This window comes from Cervus canadensis, chromosome 14 (genome assembly GCF_019320065.1).
Source record: "Cervus canadensis isolate Bull #8, Minnesota chromosome 14, ASM1932006v1, whole genome shotgun sequence".
Lineage (NCBI taxonomy): Eukaryota > Metazoa > Chordata > Mammalia > Artiodactyla > Cervidae > Cervus > Cervus canadensis.
In genome coordinates this window covers 48,533,738-48,553,325 of record NC_057399.1, presented here as the reverse complement: position 1 = coordinate 48,553,325, position 19,588 = coordinate 48,533,738, and the positions used below count along the sequence as shown (strand labels likewise).

General features: G+C 44.4%; 2 protein-coding genes across 2 annotated transcripts; both read right to left on the bottom strand.

Moving 5' to 3' along the window:
• Positions 1–8,033: 8,033 nt before the first annotated feature.
• Positions 8,034–8,632, bottom strand: LOC122452991 (interferon omega-1-like). The gene has a single exon (XM_043486797.1). The coding sequence runs from the start codon at positions 8,619–8,621 to the stop codon at positions 8,034–8,036; it is 588 nt and encodes a 195-aa protein (XP_043342732.1). The 5' UTR covers positions 8,622–8,632.
• Positions 8,633–17,178: 8,546 nt separating this feature from the next.
• Positions 17,179–17,782, bottom strand: LOC122452992 (interferon omega-1-like). Its single transcript, XM_043486798.1, has one exon. The coding sequence runs from the start codon at positions 17,764–17,766 to the stop codon at positions 17,179–17,181; it is 588 nt and encodes a 195-aa protein (XP_043342733.1). The 5' UTR covers positions 17,767–17,782.
• Positions 17,783–19,588: the final 1,806 nt, after the last annotated feature.

The following is a 19,588-nucleotide window of genomic DNA, read 5'->3' as shown; positions in this document are numbered from 1 at the left end:
TTTAAAACAAAGGATGGGTTTTCTTTAGTGTTTGATGTAGAGAGGAGGCTGATTATTATCAGTCCATGTACTCCTCCCACACTTCTCTTCCTTCTAGAACACATTCCTGCAGATGCCTGCCCTTCAGGGAACCACGAGGGCAGGTCTATTACAGACATCACCCTTTCTTTCCACCATTTTCTTACTGGAGACCTGTGGTCCTCCACAGACTGGGCCAGCACCCCCACCGGAATCCTGGTTCTTCTCAGGGAACATGGGTGAGGAGACTCTCATTCCAGGATAATTGTATTTCCCCAGCAGCACCTCACTCACAAGGGAGAGATCACATGGAGCCACAGCCTGTCCTCGGGAGTGACAGAGGCCCTTGATCACCTGCCGGAGTCTCTGCCTGAGGGCAATCTCACCACATCCCAAGGACTCCAGAATCTCCTTTCTGTGCAGGGCTTATTTATTTGTTGGGGAAATAAATTGTCTTCCTAAAAGCCCACCCTCTCCCCTGGAGTGGTTGTGTGAAGGACCCTAGTTCTCCGTGGTGACCTTCTTTTCTCCTGACCTGTTTCCCCAGGTGTCCAAAGTGTCAGCAGTGCTCAGAAGCCGAGAGCAAAAGTGTGCTTGTGCAAGTGGTGGAGGAGTTTCCAACTGCAATTATTTCACTTTTAGTAGATAAATAATATTTACTTTGCCAGGTATAGTTTTTGTTATTCAGCTCTTACTTAAACTCTTCAACACTTGTTCTTCTCAGAGTTTCTGAGCTGGAGGAAAGAGATTCAGTGATGGTGTTGTCTCTCATTGGAAGCTTCTGTCACAGAACCTAACGAGTTTCAGCCATTTCTTCGGGCAGTTGATTCTACCGGGCATCTCTGTTCCTCTGTTTCCTTCTCCTCTGAGATTGCAGGGCAGTGAGACCCAGGTTACTAGATCAGGAGAAATAGCCTTCTTTCCTTTACTTGCGTGTAATTTTTCATTTAAACTTTTTATACACACTTAGTGACTTATTGGACAATGTTGGTATTCCTGCTCCTGCTCTGGTTCTATTTCATGATGAGACAAGAACAATAAAGGGAAGTAAAGAAAGCCAGGGGGACCGCATCTCTATCACTTTCAAGGCGTTAGATTTTTTTGTTTCTCTTTGCAACTTTCCTCGAAAGTCAAATTCCACAGTTGTTTTGTGGGCAACTAGAAAACAAGGGGACGTCTCAATGTCGTGAATATGGAAGAAGGGAAGTGGTTTTCCCCTGGCGTAATGAGGTATTCTGAGTTAGCAAACTGCAGTGCGGCACGCCTGGGGAGTAGGCTGTGGCAGAGGGGGAGGATGAGGCCAATATGAACAACAGAAAGCCTGGGACAGGGCTGCTTCTTACAGAAGCTCAATGAAGGCCAAGTCCTGAGTCAGCTGACTGCCTTCAGCTTCGGAAGACCAGCTAGCTGATTTTCCTTTCCTGTAATCCACATGTGATCAGTATAAGGGGAGAAGGAAGAGAGACGGGCAATCAGAACCCCACTTGCTGAAACACAAACCCTCTCTGGCAGGGTTTAGGAGACCAGCCTTCCCTAGCATCTGTGTAGTTGATAAATCCACCTGGGCAATGAGAAGATGCTTGGAAAAAACTAGAATGAAAGGGAATGAAATGATTCCAAAAGATACTGATCTTAATGTGGGTGACAGTAAAATTATGATATTAAAAGTAAGAGCTGCATTTTATTGATTGCTAACCCTAATGATCTCCCTAATATTCCAGTTTGGGATACGATGACATTGATGGGTTGGGTTTCTGCAGGTGTTTTAAGAATTTTAAAAATATTTATTTTATGTGTTAATTTGGCTGGGCCAGGTCGTAGTTGAAGCATGCTGGGTCTTGCATCTTCCTTGCTTCATGCAGGATCTTTACTTGGGCCGTGGGAAGTCTTGCTTGCCACATGCAGGATCTAGTTTCCTGACCAGAGATTCAACTCAGGCTCCCTGCTTTGGGAGCATGGGTCCTGGCCACTGGAGCATCAGGGAAGTCTCGAGGGGTAGGGTTTCAATATATGAATTTGGGGAACACACACCCATTCAGTCTGTAACATGGTAATGAGGAGATACCAAGGTATTGTGTTTATGGCAAGGATTCATTAGGATATATTTCATTCTTGGTATTTATTTGAGGAGAAAGAACACATTCCTTGGTGCTGCCCTCACTTTGTATGGCCCATCCATCCCAAATTGATTACTAATTAAATGTTCCAAGACTACTGTGAACCTAATTACCAAGGACCTACCAGGCTTCCCTGGTGGCTCAGACGGTCAAGAATCTGCCTTCAATGCAGGAGACCAAGGTTCAATCCCTGAGTCGGGAAGATCCGCTGGAGAAGGAAATGGTAACCCACTCCAGGATTCTTGCTTGGAGAATTCCACGGGCAGAGGAGGCTGATGAGCTACAGTTCATGGGGTTGCAAAGAGTTGGACATGACTGAGCAACTAACACTTTCGCCAGACAGATTCCACAGACTCTCAGTGTTCATCAAAAATGACAGTGACAACAACTCCAAATTCCTTAGCCTCTGTAAGGGACTCACTTAGTCCTTCCGACATAGTTGAAACTGAGTTAATATTCTCCTTCCCAAGAGCCCCCTGCTAAGACTTTATTTGAATAAAATAATCTAAGAATGAATTCGCAAGTCTGGGTTTCAAAACCTAATATGTCAGGTTCCAAACTCCCTATCCACAGCAGAAACACGTGAGCACACTGCATGTACTGAACTCTCACTGAGTTCCCTACTTTACTTCTAACCCAAGATGTTCCTTTGTTGTTTCATACCTCGATGTTACAAATCTCTTATTTCCATTAGTTAACTTCTATCTCCAAATTCTAGATAAGCTGAGCGATTTACAAAGTATCCTGATTATTTTGTATAATAAACAAAGTTAAATGATCAAGTGGTAGTTATTACTGAGAGTCTAAATGTGATTGACAAAACTAATAATTATAAAACTATCATATTTAACTCCAAGATGACTCATATAGATTGTTAAGTGATCCTCACCATAAAATTGAGATACGTGATGGACAAGGTCCTTGAGAGTTATGACCCCCTGCATGAGATTGGATTAGAAACATTTCAGTGAATCCACTGTAGAAAACCCCAAGCTGACGGTGCTTGTGGATATAGGTAAAGCATACTTAATGCTACCAAATTACATGAATGTGGGAAACGACGGGAAGAATACAAGACGACGCATGCTAACGGGTGAATTGTGAGGGATGGAGCAGAGCATCCCCATGGCCATCAGCAGGGAAACAGGAGTCCAGAAAGTCAGCACTTCCCCTGGGCCTCAGGGAAACAGCTCAGGTCCTGCTCTGAGCTAAGTCGCCCTCCAAGCTCCTTTCGCTGCGCCCCAACTGCCGGGAGGGGGCGCCCGATCTCTCAGGAACTGACAGCCCGGCGCCGCAAACCCAGCTGGACCCGCCTCCAGGTAGAGAGCGGCCAACTCGGGCGGCGGATCCACCGGGAGAACTCGGGGGTCGCCCTCGGCGGGAGCCGCCGGAACCCAGGGAGCGCCTGGGGCCACGCGAGCAGAGAGGAAACTTCTTTTTCGGGCCCGACTGCCCAGGGGAGCTTTGCCGCTGCTTCTGTCAGAGCCTTTGATGTCTGCACCTGCCCTTGTATCCACCCTCCCCTTCCTGGGAGAAGATTTGACCTAGAGCGATTTACACCGGTGACCGTTTATGCTGCGATTGATGGCTGGAAATCAGAGCGTGTTGTGGTATGTTTTCAGATTTAGGACTGTTTCTGAGGGAAAGGACTAATTCGGGGATAATGGGAGAGGCATCTCCAGTCCGGACAGAAATCTACTGGATATTGGGACCCTCCAGTGGGAAGACCTGGGGACAAGATTGAAAATTAAAGGAGCCCCAGGGAAAAGAGAAAATTATTTCATTCAATATTAATATAAATGTGAATATAAAGGGTTAATTTCTGCTGTAATGTTGTTTGAAAAATCTTTTAAAATGTATGGTCTTAAAGTCACATCAAGTTGAAATATTTTCCTTATGCCACAACAGTACTTTTAAGTTCCTGGCATTAATGGAAGCAAAATCGTCAGTAATGTTTTCAAATTGCTACTTTGTATATATCTTATGTCTCTTCAACTGAGCAAATGCCATATTTGTCAAACTTCAGTTCAGTTCAGTTCAGTTGCTCAGTGGTGTCTGACTCTTTGCGACCCCATGGACTGCAGCACACCAGGCCTCCCTGTCTATCACCAGCTCCCAGAGTTTACTCAAACTCATGCCCATTGAGTCAGTGATGCCATCCAACCATCTCATGCTCTGTCGTATCCTTCTCCTCCTGCCTTTAATCTTTCCCAGCATCAGGGTCTTTTCAAATGAGTCAGTTCTTCGTATCAGGTGGCCAAAGCATTGTGCTTTCAGCTTCAGCATCAGTCCTTCCAGTGAATATTCAGGACTGATTTCCTTTAGGATGGACTGGTTGGATCTCCTTGCAGTCCAAGGGAATCTTGAGAGTCTTCTCCAACAACACAGTTCAAAAGCATCAACTCTTTGGCGCTCAGCTTTCTTTATAGTCCAACTCTCGCATCCATACATGACCACTGGAGAAACCATAGCCTTGACTAGATGGACCTTCGTTGGCATAGCAATGTCTCTGCTTCTTAATATGCTGTCTAGGTTGGTCATAACTTTTCATCCAAGGAGTAAGCCTCTTTTAATTTCATGGCTGCACTCACCATCTGCAGTGATTTTGGAGCCCAAAAAATAAAGTCTGACACTGTTTCCACTGTTTCTCCATCTATTTGCCATGAAGTGATGGGACCGGATGCCATGATCTTTGTTTTCTGAATGTTGAGTTTTAAGGCAACTTTTTCACTCTCCTCTTTCACTTTCATGCAGAGGCTCTTTAGTTCTTCTTCACTTTCTGCCACAAGGGTGGTATCATCTGCATATCCGAGGTTATTGATATACCTCCCAGCAATCTTGATTCCAGCTTGTGCTTCATCCAGCCCAGCATTTCTTAGGATGTACTCTGCATCTAAGTCAAATAAGCAGTGACAATATATAGCCTTGACTTACTCCTTTTCTGTTTGGAACCAGTCCGTTGTTCCAGGTCCAGTTCTAACGGTTGCTTCCTGACCTGCATACAGATTTCTCAGGAGGCAGGTCAGGTGGTCTGGTATTCCCATCTCTTTCAGAATTTTCCACAGTTTATTGTGATCCACACAGTCAAAGGCTTTGGCACAGTCAATAAAGCAGAAATAGATGTTTCTCTGGAACTCTCTTGCTTTTTCGATGATCCAGCAGATGTTGGCAATTTGACAAACTTATGACCCAGTAACTACCTTACATAACCAAGCTCAATTTACAAAATCCTTTTTTCCTCTCATTTCTTTGAACCAACGGTCATCTATGAAACATTCATGTTTTTGTGTAGTCAGTTGTTCATTGGAGAATTTCATCAGCTTTTTCAAAACGTCAGATCATGTGGATAAGTTGCTTAGAAACCTGCAATCTAAATGCTTTTGATTTCAGCATCATGTGTGCTCAGTAGGTACCAACTGAGAAATAGGCAGTTGGGCATATGATTCCAGCATGCATCTTTGGAAGATCTCACCATCAAGACATATTTTTAAAGCCCTGATAATTAGAGTAGGTCATGGCCTACTTGATGAGTTTGAATGGAAAACAGTTCTGAGCCTTGAACACAGGAAAACCACAAGTGAAACTCAGACTGGATACCAGCCAGATGGCAGGAGTGCAGTGTGAGTGTGGAGCCTGGGATCCAATTGAGGACCTTGAGATCTGTGTGTCTTCTAGCTGGAGATCACGGAGTTTGCACAGAAATGAATAATGTACTTCTTTACATGAGTAAAATGACAATGGAAGAGCAATGGGTGCATTGTGTATGGATCAGAAATTCACAGAAGAAACCTGCATTTCCCGTGAATATGACGGGGAAAGGCTGTCACCTATTCTAGCATACTGGTCTTAAAACTAAAGTCTCCACTCCACAGCTCTTCTCAACTCTACTCTGTGATGCTGGGGCTCCAGTTCCTTCCAGCACATTTCTCCTTTGCCTGCAGATTGTTTTTCTTTCAGAGTTCTCCCGAACCAATTCCAAGAGGTGGACCAGAAGGCTGGAGTATGACTGATGACAACCACCATCAATTAGGAAAAGGAAAATTAATGGTTGCTTCTAGATGCTCTGTGTCACCAGTCAGATTGGCAAAACCTAAAAAGGATGATAAGATCCTGTTTTGGTCAATGTGTGAGCACATAGAAGGGCTTACATGGTCTTGAATATAGATTAATATAGCCATTATTCTCGTGAACAGTAGGCAATATGCATGTGCAAGGTTTATGTATTTTGACCAATCAAATTGACTTCATGGCCCCTTGTTCAGAGAAAGACTCTCACTTGCGTATAAGACACCTGCATACACTTCTGGCAGTCTCTCCTCTAAGGGCATAATTTCTGAGAAGGACTGACTAGGCGGTGACACTGCCAGCACTGAGGGACTGAAGTTTTTATGGAACAGTGAGCACAGGAGAGTTCACACACTGAATATACTGTGAAACTAGCACCCAAGTGAAATATTTTTAGCGAAGACCTAGCGTCTTTCTAGTGTTGCCTTTCAGTCACTGCCTCAGGCCAGCTGTCCTGTCTCGTCCCTGTGGGCAGCTACTCTGGGACTCTCACTGTCCTGATTATTTCTGCCAGGCACACTTTTATCCTTCTTGTAACATGGACTCATTGATCCAAACAGTAGTCCTCTGAAAAACTACTGTTATTTTCCCCATACTTGAGAAGAAGATCAAGACAGCATGCATGCCTGCGTGCATGCTAAGTTGGTTCAGTCGTGACTGGCTCTCGTGACCCATGCACTGTAGCCCACAAGGCTCCTCTGTCCATGGGATTTTCAAGAAAGAATACTGGAGTGGGTTGCCATGTCCTTCTCCTTAGTGTTTGTGATATTTTTCAGGGTCACCCTGCTGTGAAATAGCAGAGCTGCAATTCCAAGGTTTTGAAACTTGGAGAACTCTCCCTTCACTTGTGCTGTCTTCCAGTGATTTCCACTGAGAGAACCTTTGAAGCTAGAAAGCATCACAGAACACAGGTCCTGTGTTGGAGGCAGTGAAGATATTGTGTAAGGGAGTGGATGGTTCAGTAAAGCAGGGCTGAGGAGAAGGTGGGAGGAAGAGTAACAGGTGTCAGGTTCAGCCACTGGGCACCTCAGGTTGGCAACTTCCCTGGAGGGGATGAGTCCTCCCTCACATACTGACACCAACCGTTCTTTGCTGACTGGGTATAAACTAGTTATACTTGTGACTTCAGGACTAATCATTTACCACAGTTTCAGAGACTCCTTTCTACCTGTTTTTTTGGGGGGGTGGAGGCGGGGCTGCACTCCACAGCTTGCAGAATCTTAGTTCCCTGACCAGGTATCCATGGTACCTGAGCTTCTCACAGTGGAAGCACGGAATCCTAACCACCGGACTGCCAGGGAATTCCAGGAATTCCATCTTTTGAGAATCATTTCCTGAAAAGTGGTAGAACTATTCTGTAGTATAAATGGACAAATGCTATTCCACAATAGGTATAGACGAAATAAGTATATAGGTTTTCATCATGAGAAAATCGACAAAATAAGTATGTAGGTTTTCAGAATGAAAAAACAAATTTACTTTCATAAGAATTTAATAAATAAAACAAATTACAATATTAAGGAAATGAACATATTTTCTAAATTTCATTACAATGTAGACAACCATTTTTATATGAAAATGTAAATATGATCAGATAAAAGAATAAATAAAATAAATACATAAATAAAGACAAATAACATCAGGGCAGTCATCACTTATGGACTGATTCCCATGCAGCTGAATACTTTTTATATCTCCTTGCTTATTGCTACTAGAAAGTACTATTGATTGAATTCAAGAAACACTGTGGCTAGAGCAGAAATCAGAGTCTTCTGAAATGAACACAGGTGAGTGTGCAAGGCGGATGTGGCATCTTAGTCAGTGAGAGTCATGTCAAGGTGAGTTCTGGTCTCCATCCATCACTCTTAACTTTTCTTGCAAGCTGGTTGATGAAGAGAAGGATCTCATGATTTCCAGTCTGACGATTTCCCAGGCGCAGGCGCTGTATTCCTTCTCTTGCAGGTAGACATGGATGCCCTGGAAGTACCTCTTCACGGCCAGTGTGGGGCCCATCCTTCCCAGGGCAGAGTCTTCCTCTCCCATCACCTGCCCCAGGCAGGCATCCAGGTCGTCCAGCTGCTGATGGAGTCCAGTGCGGAGCTGCTCCAGGAGGGTGGTGTCCCAGGCAGCAGAGGAGCGCTCTGTGTGGAAGAGGTTGAAGCTCTGCTGGAGCATCTCGTGGAGCACAGAGATGGCCTGGGCCTCCTGCAGCTGGCCGCCCTCCACCATCTCCTGGGGGAAAGCGAAGTCCATTCTGTCCTGCAGACAGAAGCGAGGGGAGAGTCTCCTCATTTGGCCCAGGAGCCTGAGGGTCTTCCTGCCAACCAGCACGTGGTTCTGAGACAGGTCACAGCCCAGGGATCCTCCCGGGCCGTAGCTGACCAGCACCAGGGCCATCAGTAGACAGAGCACGAAGGCCATGGGGAAGATGAGGCTGCTGCTGCTGGCCTGACTGCGATGGTGTCTGGTGGAACCTTGAGGTAGGTTCTCTGATGCCATGCTTTCTAAGCAAGGCCATTAAATAGGGAACATGGTAGTTTTCATTTTCTAATTGTTTCTGTACACTTTTACTTCCTTTTTTGGTTTTCTGTTATGTATTTTCAGTACAGTCAAAGGAATGTTTTCTATCTAGACTGTTAATTTTGTCTTCTCCTAGTAACTTCAGATGTGCCCATCCAAATGGATAGTTCTCAATCAAATTAGAAAGATCTTTGTCTTAAGTGAGAATCGATGTGCATTTGAATTTACACATGTTATTGCCTTGTCTCTCATGCATAAATGTTGCTCTCCTCTCTTCCATGAACATATTTTTGGCTTGATCTTAGGCTCCATTTTTTCTGTCCTACTTTACATAGGAAGCCAGGCTCTGTCAGCTCTATGGTTTTCGTATTTATAAGGGATTCTACCAGATCGCTCTGGTAGTTAAGCTCTTTAAAACAAAGGATGGGTTTTCTTTAGTGTTTGATGTAGAGAGGAGGCTGATTATTATCAGTCCATGTACTCCTCCCACACTTCTCTTCCTTCTAGAACACATTCCTGCAGATGCCTGCCCTTCAGGGAACCACGAGGGCAGGTCTATTACAGACATCACCCTTTCTTTCCACCATTTTCTTACTGGAGACCTGTGGTCCTCCACAGACTGGGCCAGCACCCCCACCGGAATCCTGGTTCTTCTCAGGGAACATGGGTGAGGAGACTCTCATTCCAGGATAATTGTATTTCCCCAGCAGCACCTCACTCACAAGGGAGAGATCACATGGAGCCACAGCCTGTCCTCGGGAGTGACAGAGGCCCTTGATCACCTGCCGGAGTCTCTGCCTGAGGGCAATCTCACCACATCCCAAGGACTCCAGAATCTCCTTTCTGTGCAGGGCTTATTTATTTGTTGGGGAAATAAATTGTCTTCCTAAAAGCCCACCCTCTCCCCTGGAGTGGTTGTGTGAAGGACCCTAGTTCTCCGTGGTGACCTTCTTTTCTCCTGACCTGTTTCCCCAGGTGTCCAAAGTGTCAGCAGTGCTCAGAAGCTGAGAGCAAAAGTGTGCTTGTGCAAGTGGTGGAGGAGTTTCCAACTGCAATTATTTCACTTTTAGTAGATAAATAATATTTACTTTGCCAGGTATAGTTTTTGTTATTCAGCTCTTACTTAAACTCTTCAACACTTGTTCTTCTCAGAGTTTCTGAGCTGGAGGAAAGAGATTCAGTGATGGTGTTGTCTCTCATTGGAAGCTTCTGTCACAGAACCTAACGAGTTTCAGCCATTTCTTCGGGCAGTTGATTCTACCGGGCATCTCTGTTCCTCTGTTTCCTTCTCCTCTGAGATTGCAGGGCAGTGAGACCCAGGTTACTAGATCAGGAGAAATAGCCTTCTTTCCTTTACTTGCGTGTAATTTTTCATTTAAACTTTTTATATACACTTAGTGACTTATTGGACAATGTTGGTATTCCTGCTCCTGCTCTGGTTCTATTTCATGATGAGACAAGAACAATAAAGGGAAGTAAAGAAAGCCAGGGGGGCTGCATCTCTATCACTTTCAAGGCGTTAGATTTTTTTGTTTCTCTTTGCAACTTTCCTCGAAAGTCAAATTCCACAGTTGTTTTGTGGGCAACTAGAAAACAAGGGGACGTCTCAATGTCGTGAATATGGAAGAAGGGAAGTGGTTTTCCCCTGGCGTAATGAGGTATTCTGAGTTAGCAAACTGCAGTGCGGCACGCCTGGGGAGTAGGCTGTGGCAGAGGGGGAGGGTGAGGCCAATATGAACAACAGAAAGCCTGGGACAGGGCTGCTTCTTACAGAAGCTCAAGGAAGGCCAAGTCCTGAGTCAGCTGACTGCCTTCAGCTTTGGAAGACCAGCTAGCTGATTTTTCTTTCCTTTAATCCACATGTGATCAGTATAAGGGGAGAAGGAAGAGAGACGGGCAATCAGAACCCCACTTGCGAAAACACAAACCCTCTCTGGCAGGGTTTAGGAGACCAATCTTGCCTAGCATCTGTGTAGTTGATAAATCCACCTGGGCAATGAGAAGATGCTTGGAAAAAACTAGAATGAAAGGGAATGAAATGATTCCAAAAGATACTGATCTTAATGTGGGTGACAGTAAAATTATGATATTAAAAGTAAGAGCTGCATTTTATTGATTGCTAACCCTAATGATCTCCCTAATATTCCAGTTTGGGATACGATGACATTGATGGGTTGGGTTTCTGCAGGTGTTTTAAGAATTTTAAAAATATTTATTTTATGTGTTAATTTGGCTGGGCCAGGTCGTAGTTGAAGCATGCTGGGTCTTGCATCTTCCTTGCTTCATGCAGGATCTTTACTTGGGCCGTGGGAAGTCTTGCTTGCCACATGCAGGATCTAGTTTCCTGACCAGAGATTCAACTCCGGCTCCCTGCTTTGGGAGCATGGGTCCTGGCCACTGGAGCATCAGGGAAGTCTCGAGGGGTAGGGTTTCAATATATGAATTTGGGGCACACACACCCATTCAGTCTGTAACATGGTAATGAGGAGATACCAAGGTATTGTGTTTATGGCAAGGATTCATTAGGATATATTTCATTCTTGGTATTTATTTGAGGAGAAAGAACACATTCCTTGGTGCTGCCCTCACTTTTTATGGCCCATCCATCCCAAATTGATTACTAATTAAATGTTCCAAGACTACTGTGAACCTAATTACCAAGGACCTACCAGGCTTCCCTGGTGGCTCAGAGGGTAAAGAATCTGCCTTCAATGCAGGAGACCAAGGTTCAATCCCTGAGTCGGGAAGATCCGCTGCAGAAGGAAATGGTAACCCACTCCAGGATTCTTGCTTGGAGAATTCCACGGGCAGAGGAGGCTGATGAGCTACAGTTCATGGGGTTGCAAAGAGTTGGACATGACTGAGCAACTAACACTTTCGCCAGACAGATTCCACAGACTCTCAGTGTTCATCAAAAATGACAGTGACAACAACTCCAAATTCCTTAGCCTCTGTAAGGGACTCACTTAGTCCTTCCGACATAGTTAAAACTGAGTTAATATTTTCCTTCCCAAGAGCCCCCTGCTAAGACTTTATTTGAATAAAATAATCTAAGAATGAATTTGCAAATCTGGTTTTCAAAACCTAATATGTCAGGTTCCAAACTCCCTATCCACAGCATAAACACCTGAGCACACTGCATGTACTGAACTCTCACTGAGTTCCCTACTTTACTTCTAACCCAAGATGTTCCTTTGTTGTTCCATACCTCGATGTTACAAATCTCTTATTTCCATTAGTTAACTTCTATCTCCAAATTCTAGATAAGCTGAGCGATTTACAAAGTATCCTGATTACTTTGTATAATAAACAAAATTAAATGATCAAGTGGTAGTTATTACTGAGAGTCTAAATGTGATTGACAAAAGTAATAATTATAAAACTATCATATTTAACTCCAAGATGACTCATTTAGATTGTTAAGTGATCCTCACCATAAAATTGAGATACGTGATGGACAAGGTCCTTGAGAGTTATGACCCCCTGCATGAGATTGGATTAGAAACATTTCAGTGAATCCACTGTAGAAAACCCCAAGCTGACGGTGCTTGTGGATATAGGTAAAGCATACTTAATGCTACCAAATTACATGAATGTGGGAAACGACTGGAAGAATACAAGACGACGCATGCTAACGGGTGAATCGTGAGGGATGGAGCAGAGCATCCCCATGGCCATCAGCAGGGAAACAGGAGTCCAGAAAGTCAGCACTTCCCCTGGGCCTCAGGGAAACAGCTCAGGTCCTGCTCTGAGCTAAGTCGCCCTCCAAGCTCCTTTCGCTGCGCCCCAACTGCCGGGAGGGGGCGCCCGATCTCTCAGGAACTGACAGCCCGGCGCCGCAAACCCAGCTGGACCCGCCTCCAGGTAGAGAGCGGCCAACTCGGGCGGCGGATCCACCGGGAGAACTCGGGGGTCGCCCTCGGCGGGAGCCGCCGGAACCCAGGGAGCGCCTGGGGCCACGCGAGCAGAGAGGAAACTTCTTTTTCGGGCCCGACTGCCCAGGGGAGCTTTGCCGCTGCTTCTGTCAGAGCCTTTGATTTCTTCACTTGCCCTTGTATCCACCCTCCCCTTCCTGGGAGAAGATTTGACCTAGAGCGATTTACACCGGTGACCGTTTATGCTGCGATTGATGGCTGGAAATCAGAGCGTGTCGTGGTATGTTTTCAGATTTAGGACTGTTTCTGAGGGAAAGGACGAATTCAGGGATAATGGGAAAGGCATCTCCAGTCCGGACAGAAATCTACTGGATATTGGGACCCTCCAGTGGGAAGACCTGGGGACAAGATTGAAAATTAAAGGAGCCCCAGGGGAAAGAGAAAATTATTTCATTCAATATTAATATAAATGTGAATATAAAAGGTTAATTTCTGCTGTACTGTTGTTTGAAAAATCTTCTAAAATGTATGGTCTTAAAGTCACATCAAGTTGAAATATTTTCCTTATGCCACAACAGTACTTTTAAGTTCCTGGCATTAATGGAAGCAAAATCATCAGTAATGTTTTCAAATTGCTACTTTGTATATATCTTATGTCTCTTCAACTGAGCAAATGCCATATTTGACAAACTTCAGTTCAGTTCAGTTCAGTTGCTCAGTGGTGTCTGACTCTTTGCGACCCCATGGACTGCAGCACACCAGGCCTCCCTGTCTATCACCAGCTCCCAGAGTTTACTCAAACTCATGCCCATTGAGTCAGTGATGCCATCCAACCATCTCATGCTCTGTCGTATCCTTCTCCTCCTGCCTTTAATCTTTCCCAGCATCGGGGTCTTTTCAAATGAGTCAGTTCTTCGTATCAGGTGGCCAAAGTCTTGGACTTTCAGCTTCAGCATCAGTCCTTCCAGTGAATATTCAGGACTGATTTCCTTTAGGATGGACTGGTTGGATCTCCTTGCAGTCCAAGGGAATCTTGAGAGTCTTCTCCAACAACACAGTTCAAAAGCATCAACTCTTTGGCGCTCAGCTTTCTTTATAGTCCAACTCTCGCATCCATACATGACCACTGGAGAAACCATAGCCTTGACTAGATGGACCTTCGTTGGCAAAGTAATGTCTCTGCTTCTTAATATGCTGTCTAGGCTGGTCATAACTTTTCATCCAAGGAGTAAGCAGCTTTTAATTTCATGGCTGCACTCACCATCTGCAGTGATTTTGGAGCCCAAAAAATAAAGTCTGACAGTTTCCACTGTTTCTCCATCTATTTGCCATGAGGTGATGGGACCGGATGCCATGATCTTTGTTTTCTGAATGTTGAGTTTTAAGGCAACTTTTTCACTCTCCTCTTTCACTTTCATCCAGAGGCTCTTTAGTTCTTCTTCACTTTCTGCCACAAGGGTGGTATCATCTGCATATCCGAGGTTATTGATATACCTCCCAGCAATCTTGATTCCAGCTTGTGCTTCATCCAGCCCAGCATTTCTTAGGATGTACTCTGCATCTAAGTCAAATAAGCAGTGACAATATATAGCCTTGACTTACTCCTTTTCTATTTGGAACCAGTCTGTTGTTCCAGGTCCAGTTCTAACGGTTGCTTCCTGACCTGCATACAGATTTCTCAGGAGGCAGGTCAGGTGGTCTGGTATTCCCATCTCTTTCAGAATTTTCCACAGTTTATTGTGATCCACACAGTCAAAGGCTTTGGCACAGTCAATAAAGCAGAAATAGATGTTTCTCTGGAACTCTCTTGCTTTTTCGATGATCCAGCAGATGTTGGCAATTTGACAAACTTATGACCCAGTAACTACCTTACATAACCAAGCTCAATTTACAAAATCCTTTTTTCCTCTCATTTCTTTGAACCAACGGTCATCTATGAAACATTCATGTTTTTGTGTAGTCAGTCTTTCATTGGAGAATTTCATCAGCTTTTTCAAAACGTCAGATCATGTGGATAAGTTGCTTAGAAACCTGCAATCTAAATGCTTTTTTGATTTCAGCATCATGTGTGCTCAGTAGGTACCAACTGAGAAATAGGCAGTTGGGCATATGATTCCAGCATGCATCTTTGGAAGATCTCACCATCAAGACATATTTTTAAAGCCCTGATAATTAGAGTAGGTCATGGCCTACTTGATGAGTTTGAATGGAAAACAGTTCTGAGCCTTGAACACAGGAAAACCACAAGTGGCTTTGTCACAAGTGAAACTCAGACTGGATACCAGCCAGATGGCAGGAGTGCAGTGTGAGTGTGGAGCCTGGGATCCAATTGAGGACCTTGAGATCTGTGTGTCCTCTAGCTGGAGATCACGGAGTTTGCACAGAAATGAATAATGTACTTCTTTACATGAGTAAAATGACAATGGAAGAGCAATGGGTGCATTGTGTATGGATCAGAAATTCACAGAAGAAACCTGCATTTCCCGTGACTATGACGGGGAAAGGCTGTCACCTATTCTAGCGTACTGGTCTTAAAACTAAAGTCTCAACTCCACAGCTCTTCTCAACTCTACTCTGTGATGCTGGGGCTCCAGTTCCTTCCAGCACATTTCTCCTTTGCCTGCAGATTGTTTTTCTTTCAGAGTTCTCCCGAACCAATTCCAAGAGGTGGACCAGAAGGCTGGAGTATGACTGATGACAACCACCATCAATTAGGAAAAGGAAAATTGATGGTTGCTTCTAGATGCTCTCTGTCACCAGTCAGATTGGCAAAACCTAAGAAGGATGATAAGATCCCGTTTTGGTCAATGTGTGAGCACATAGAAGGACTTAAATGGTCTTGAATATAGATTAATGTAGCCATTATTCTCGTGAACAGTTGGCAACATGCATGTGCAAGGTTTATGTATTTTGACCAATCAAATTGACTTCATGGCCCCTTGTTCAGAGAAAGACTCTCACTTGCGTATAAGACACCTGCATACACTTCTAGCAGTCTCTCCTCTAAGGGCATAACTTCTGAGAAGGACTGACTAGGCGGTGACACTGCCAGCACTTAGGGACTGAAGTTTTGATGGAACAGTGAGCACAGGAGAGTTCACACACTGAATATACTGTGAAACTAGCACCCAAGTGAAATATTTTTAGCGAAGACCTAGCGTCTTTCTAGTGTTGCCTTTCAGTCACTGCCTCAGGCCAGCTGTCCTGTCTCGTCCCTGTGGGCAGCTACTCTGGGACTCTCACTGTCCTGATTATTTCTGCCAGGCACACTTTTATCCTTCTTGTAACATGGACTCACTGATCCAAACAGTAGTCCTCTGAAAAACTACTGTTATTTTCCCCATACTTGAGAAGAAGATCAAGACAGCATGCATGCCTGCGTGCATGCTAAGTTGGTTCAGTCGTGTCTGACTCTCCTGACCCATGGACTGTAGCCCACGAGGCTCCTGTGTCCATGGGATTTTCAAGAAAGAACACTGGAGTGGGTTGCCATGTCCTTCTCCTTAGTGTTTGTGATATTTTTCAGGGTCACCCTGCTGTGAAATAGCAGAGCTGCAATTCCAAGGTTTTGAAACTTGGAGAACTCTCCCTTCACTTGTGCTGTCTTCCAGTGATTTCCACTGAGAGAACCTTTGAAGCTAGAAACCATCACAGAACACAGGTCCTGTGTTGGAGGCAGTGAAGATATTGTGTAAGGGAGTGGACGGGTCAGTAAAGCAGGGCTGAGGAGAAGGTGGGAGGAAGAGTAACAGGTGTCAGGTTCAGCCCCTCGGCACCTCAGGTTGGCCACAACCCTGGAGGAGGTGAGTCCTCCCTCACATACTGACACCAACCGTTCTTTGCTGACTGGGTATAAACTAGTTATACTTGTGACTTCAGGACTAATCATTTACCACAGTTTCAGAGACTCCTTTCTACCTGTTTTTTTGGGGGGTTGGAGGCAGGGCTGCACTCCACAGCTTGCAGAATCTAAGTTCCCTGACCAGGTATCCATGGTACCTGAGCTTCTCACAGTGGAAGCACGGAATCCTAACCACCGGACTGCCAGGGAATTCCAGGAATTCCATCTTTTGAGAATCATTTCCTGAAAAGTGGTAGAACTATTCTGTAGTATAAATGGACAAATGCTATTCCACAATAGGTATAGACGAAATAAGTATATAGGTTTTCATCATGAGAAAATCGACAAAATAAGTATGTAGGTTTTCAGAATGAAAAAACAAATTTACTTTCATAAGAATTTAATAAATAAAACAAATTACAATATTAAGGAAATGAACATATTTTCTAAATTTCATTACAATGTAGACAACCATTTTTATATGAAAATGTAAATATGATCAGATAAAAGAATAAATAAAATAAATACATAAATAAAGACAAATAACATCAGGGCAGTCATCACTTATGGACTGATTCCTATGCAGCTGAATACTTTTTATATCTCCTTGCTTATTGCTACTAGAAAGTACTATTGATTGAATTCAAGAAACACTGTGGCTAAAGCAGAAATCAGAGTCTTCTGAAATGAACACAGGTGAGTGTGCAAGGCGGATGTGGCATCTTAGTCAGTGCGAGTCATGTCAAGGTGAGTTCTGGTCTCCATCCATCACTCTTAACTTTTCTTGCAAGCTGGCTGATGAAGAGAAGGATCTCATGATTTCCAGTCTGACGATTTCCCAGGCGCAGGCGCTGTATTCCTTCTCTTGCAGGTAGACATGGATGCCCTGGAAGTACCTCTTCACGGCCAGTGTGGGGCCCATCCTTCCCAGGGCAGAGTCTTCCTCTCCCATCACCTGCCCCAGGCAGGCATCCAGGTCGTCCAGCTGCTGATGGAGTCCCGTGCGGAGCTGCTCCAGGAGGGTGGTGTCCCAGGCAGCAGAGGAGCGCTCTGTGTGGAAGAGGTTGAAGCTCTGCTGGAGCATCTCGTGGAGCACAGAGATGGCCTGGGCCTCCTGCAGCTGGCCGCCCTCCACCATCTCCTGGGGGAAAGCGAAGTCCATTCTGTCCTGCAGACAGAAGCGAGGGGAGAGTCTCCTCATTTGGCCCAGGAGCCTGAGGGTCTTCCTGCCAACCAGCACGTGGTTCTGAGACAGGTCACAGCCCAGGGATCCTCCCGGGCCGTAGCTGACCAGCACCAGGGCCATCAGTAGACAGAGCACGAAGGCCATGGGGAAGATGAGGCTGCTGCTGCTGGCCTGACTGCGATGGTGTCTGGTGGAACCTTGAGGTAGGTTCTCTGATGCCATGCTTTCTAAGCAAGGCCATTAAATAGGGAACTCGGTAGTTTTCATTTTCTAATTGTTTCTATACACTTGTACTTCCTTTTTTGATTTTCATTTATGTATTCACAATATGATCAATTAAAATGTCATCAATCTAAACTATTAATTTTATCTATTTTCCAATAGGTTCAAATGTACCCATCAAATGGATATTTGTCAATAAAATTAGAACGTTTTTATTATTAAACACTTTTACTTATGCTGTTCAACACTTTTCTCCTCAGAGTTTCTGAGCTGGATGAAGGAGATTTAGTGATGGTGTTGTCTCTCACTGGAAGTTTATGTCACACTATCTAGTGAGTTTCAGTCATTCATTCGGGCGTTTGATTCCACTGGGCATTGCTGTTCCTCTGTGTATTCTTCCCTCTGAGAATTCAGGATCCTGAGAGCCAGCCCACTCGATCAGGGGGAAATAGCATTCTTTCCTTTACTTGAGTTTAATTTTTCACTTAGAGTTTCTGCAGTCATTTAGGGACTTGTTGGTCAGGATTCGTCTTGCTGCCCCTGCCCCGATTCTAATTCAAGCTGAGGTAAGAACAATAAAGCGAAGTAAAGAAGGCAGAGGGGCTGTCTCTCTATCATTTTTAAGAGTTTAGTTTTTTTGTTGTTGTTTCCCTTTGCCACTTTCCTGCAAAATAAATTTCCTGGAAAGTAAAACAGTTGTTTTGTGGCCAAAAGAAAACTAACCTAAGTCTGAATGTCTAAACATGAACGAAGGGAAGTGGTTTTCCCCGACACAATGATGTATTCTGAGTTAGCAAACTTCAGTTCAGCACAGCTGGGGATGAGGCTGTGGCAGAGGGAAAGCATGAGGCCAGTGTGAACAGCAGAAAGGCTGGGACATTGCTGCTTCTGACAGAAGCTCAACGAAGGTTAAGTTCCGGGTCAAGTGACTGTCCTTTACTTTGCAAGATCAGCTACTTCATTTTTCTTTCAATTAATCCATGTAGGATTAGTTTCAAGAGAGAAGGAAGAAGTCAAACCCACCACCTAACAAGAGATGGACAACTAGAATGCCAATTGCTGGAATACTAACCCTCTCTGGCAGTGTCTTGGAGACCAGCCTTGCTGAGCATCTGTCTAGGCAATACATCCACTCATGCAATGAAAAGCTGCTTTGAAAAAAACTGGATAGAAATGGAATTAAATGATTCCAAAACATCCTGATCTTAATCTAGGTAATAGTAATGATGATATTAAAAATGATACCTGAATTTTATTTCCTGCTACTAATGGACTAGCCGCTTTTCAAGTTCTTTAGAATTTTAACTGAATCCTCTCGTTAACTCTTAGGGTCACAGTTACTTATACTCCTGGAGAAAAATATAAATCTAGACAAATGAACTATTCCAATCATAGCAAAGATAAAGAACAAACCTTGGGGGCTTTGATATGTCTGAACGATCCCACTGGAAAAAAAAAAAAGGAAGAGTGCAAATGAACATGACATTAAGGAGCCAATGAAATAAGTGATAGGAGGAGAATGACATGACAAAGACCTCTTGAATGAAGTCGCTCAGTCATGTCCAACTCTTTGCAACACTATGGACTGTAGCCTATCAGGCTCCTCTGTCCATGGGATTTTCCAGGCAAGAGTGCTGGAGTGGATTCCCATTTCCTTTTCCAGGGGATCGTCCCGACCCAAGGATCAAACCTGGGTCTTCTGCATTGCTGGCAGACACTTTACCATCTGAGCCAGCAGCGAAGC

Coding starts and splice junctions, on each gene's coding strand:
- LOC122452991 (XM_043486797.1), bottom strand. CDS start 8,621: ATGGCCTTCGTGCTCTGTCTACTGATGGCCCTGGTGCTGGTCAGCTAC.
- LOC122452992 (XM_043486798.1), bottom strand. CDS start 17,766: ATGGCCTTCGTGCTCTGTCTACTGATGGCCCTGGTGCTGGTCAGCTAC.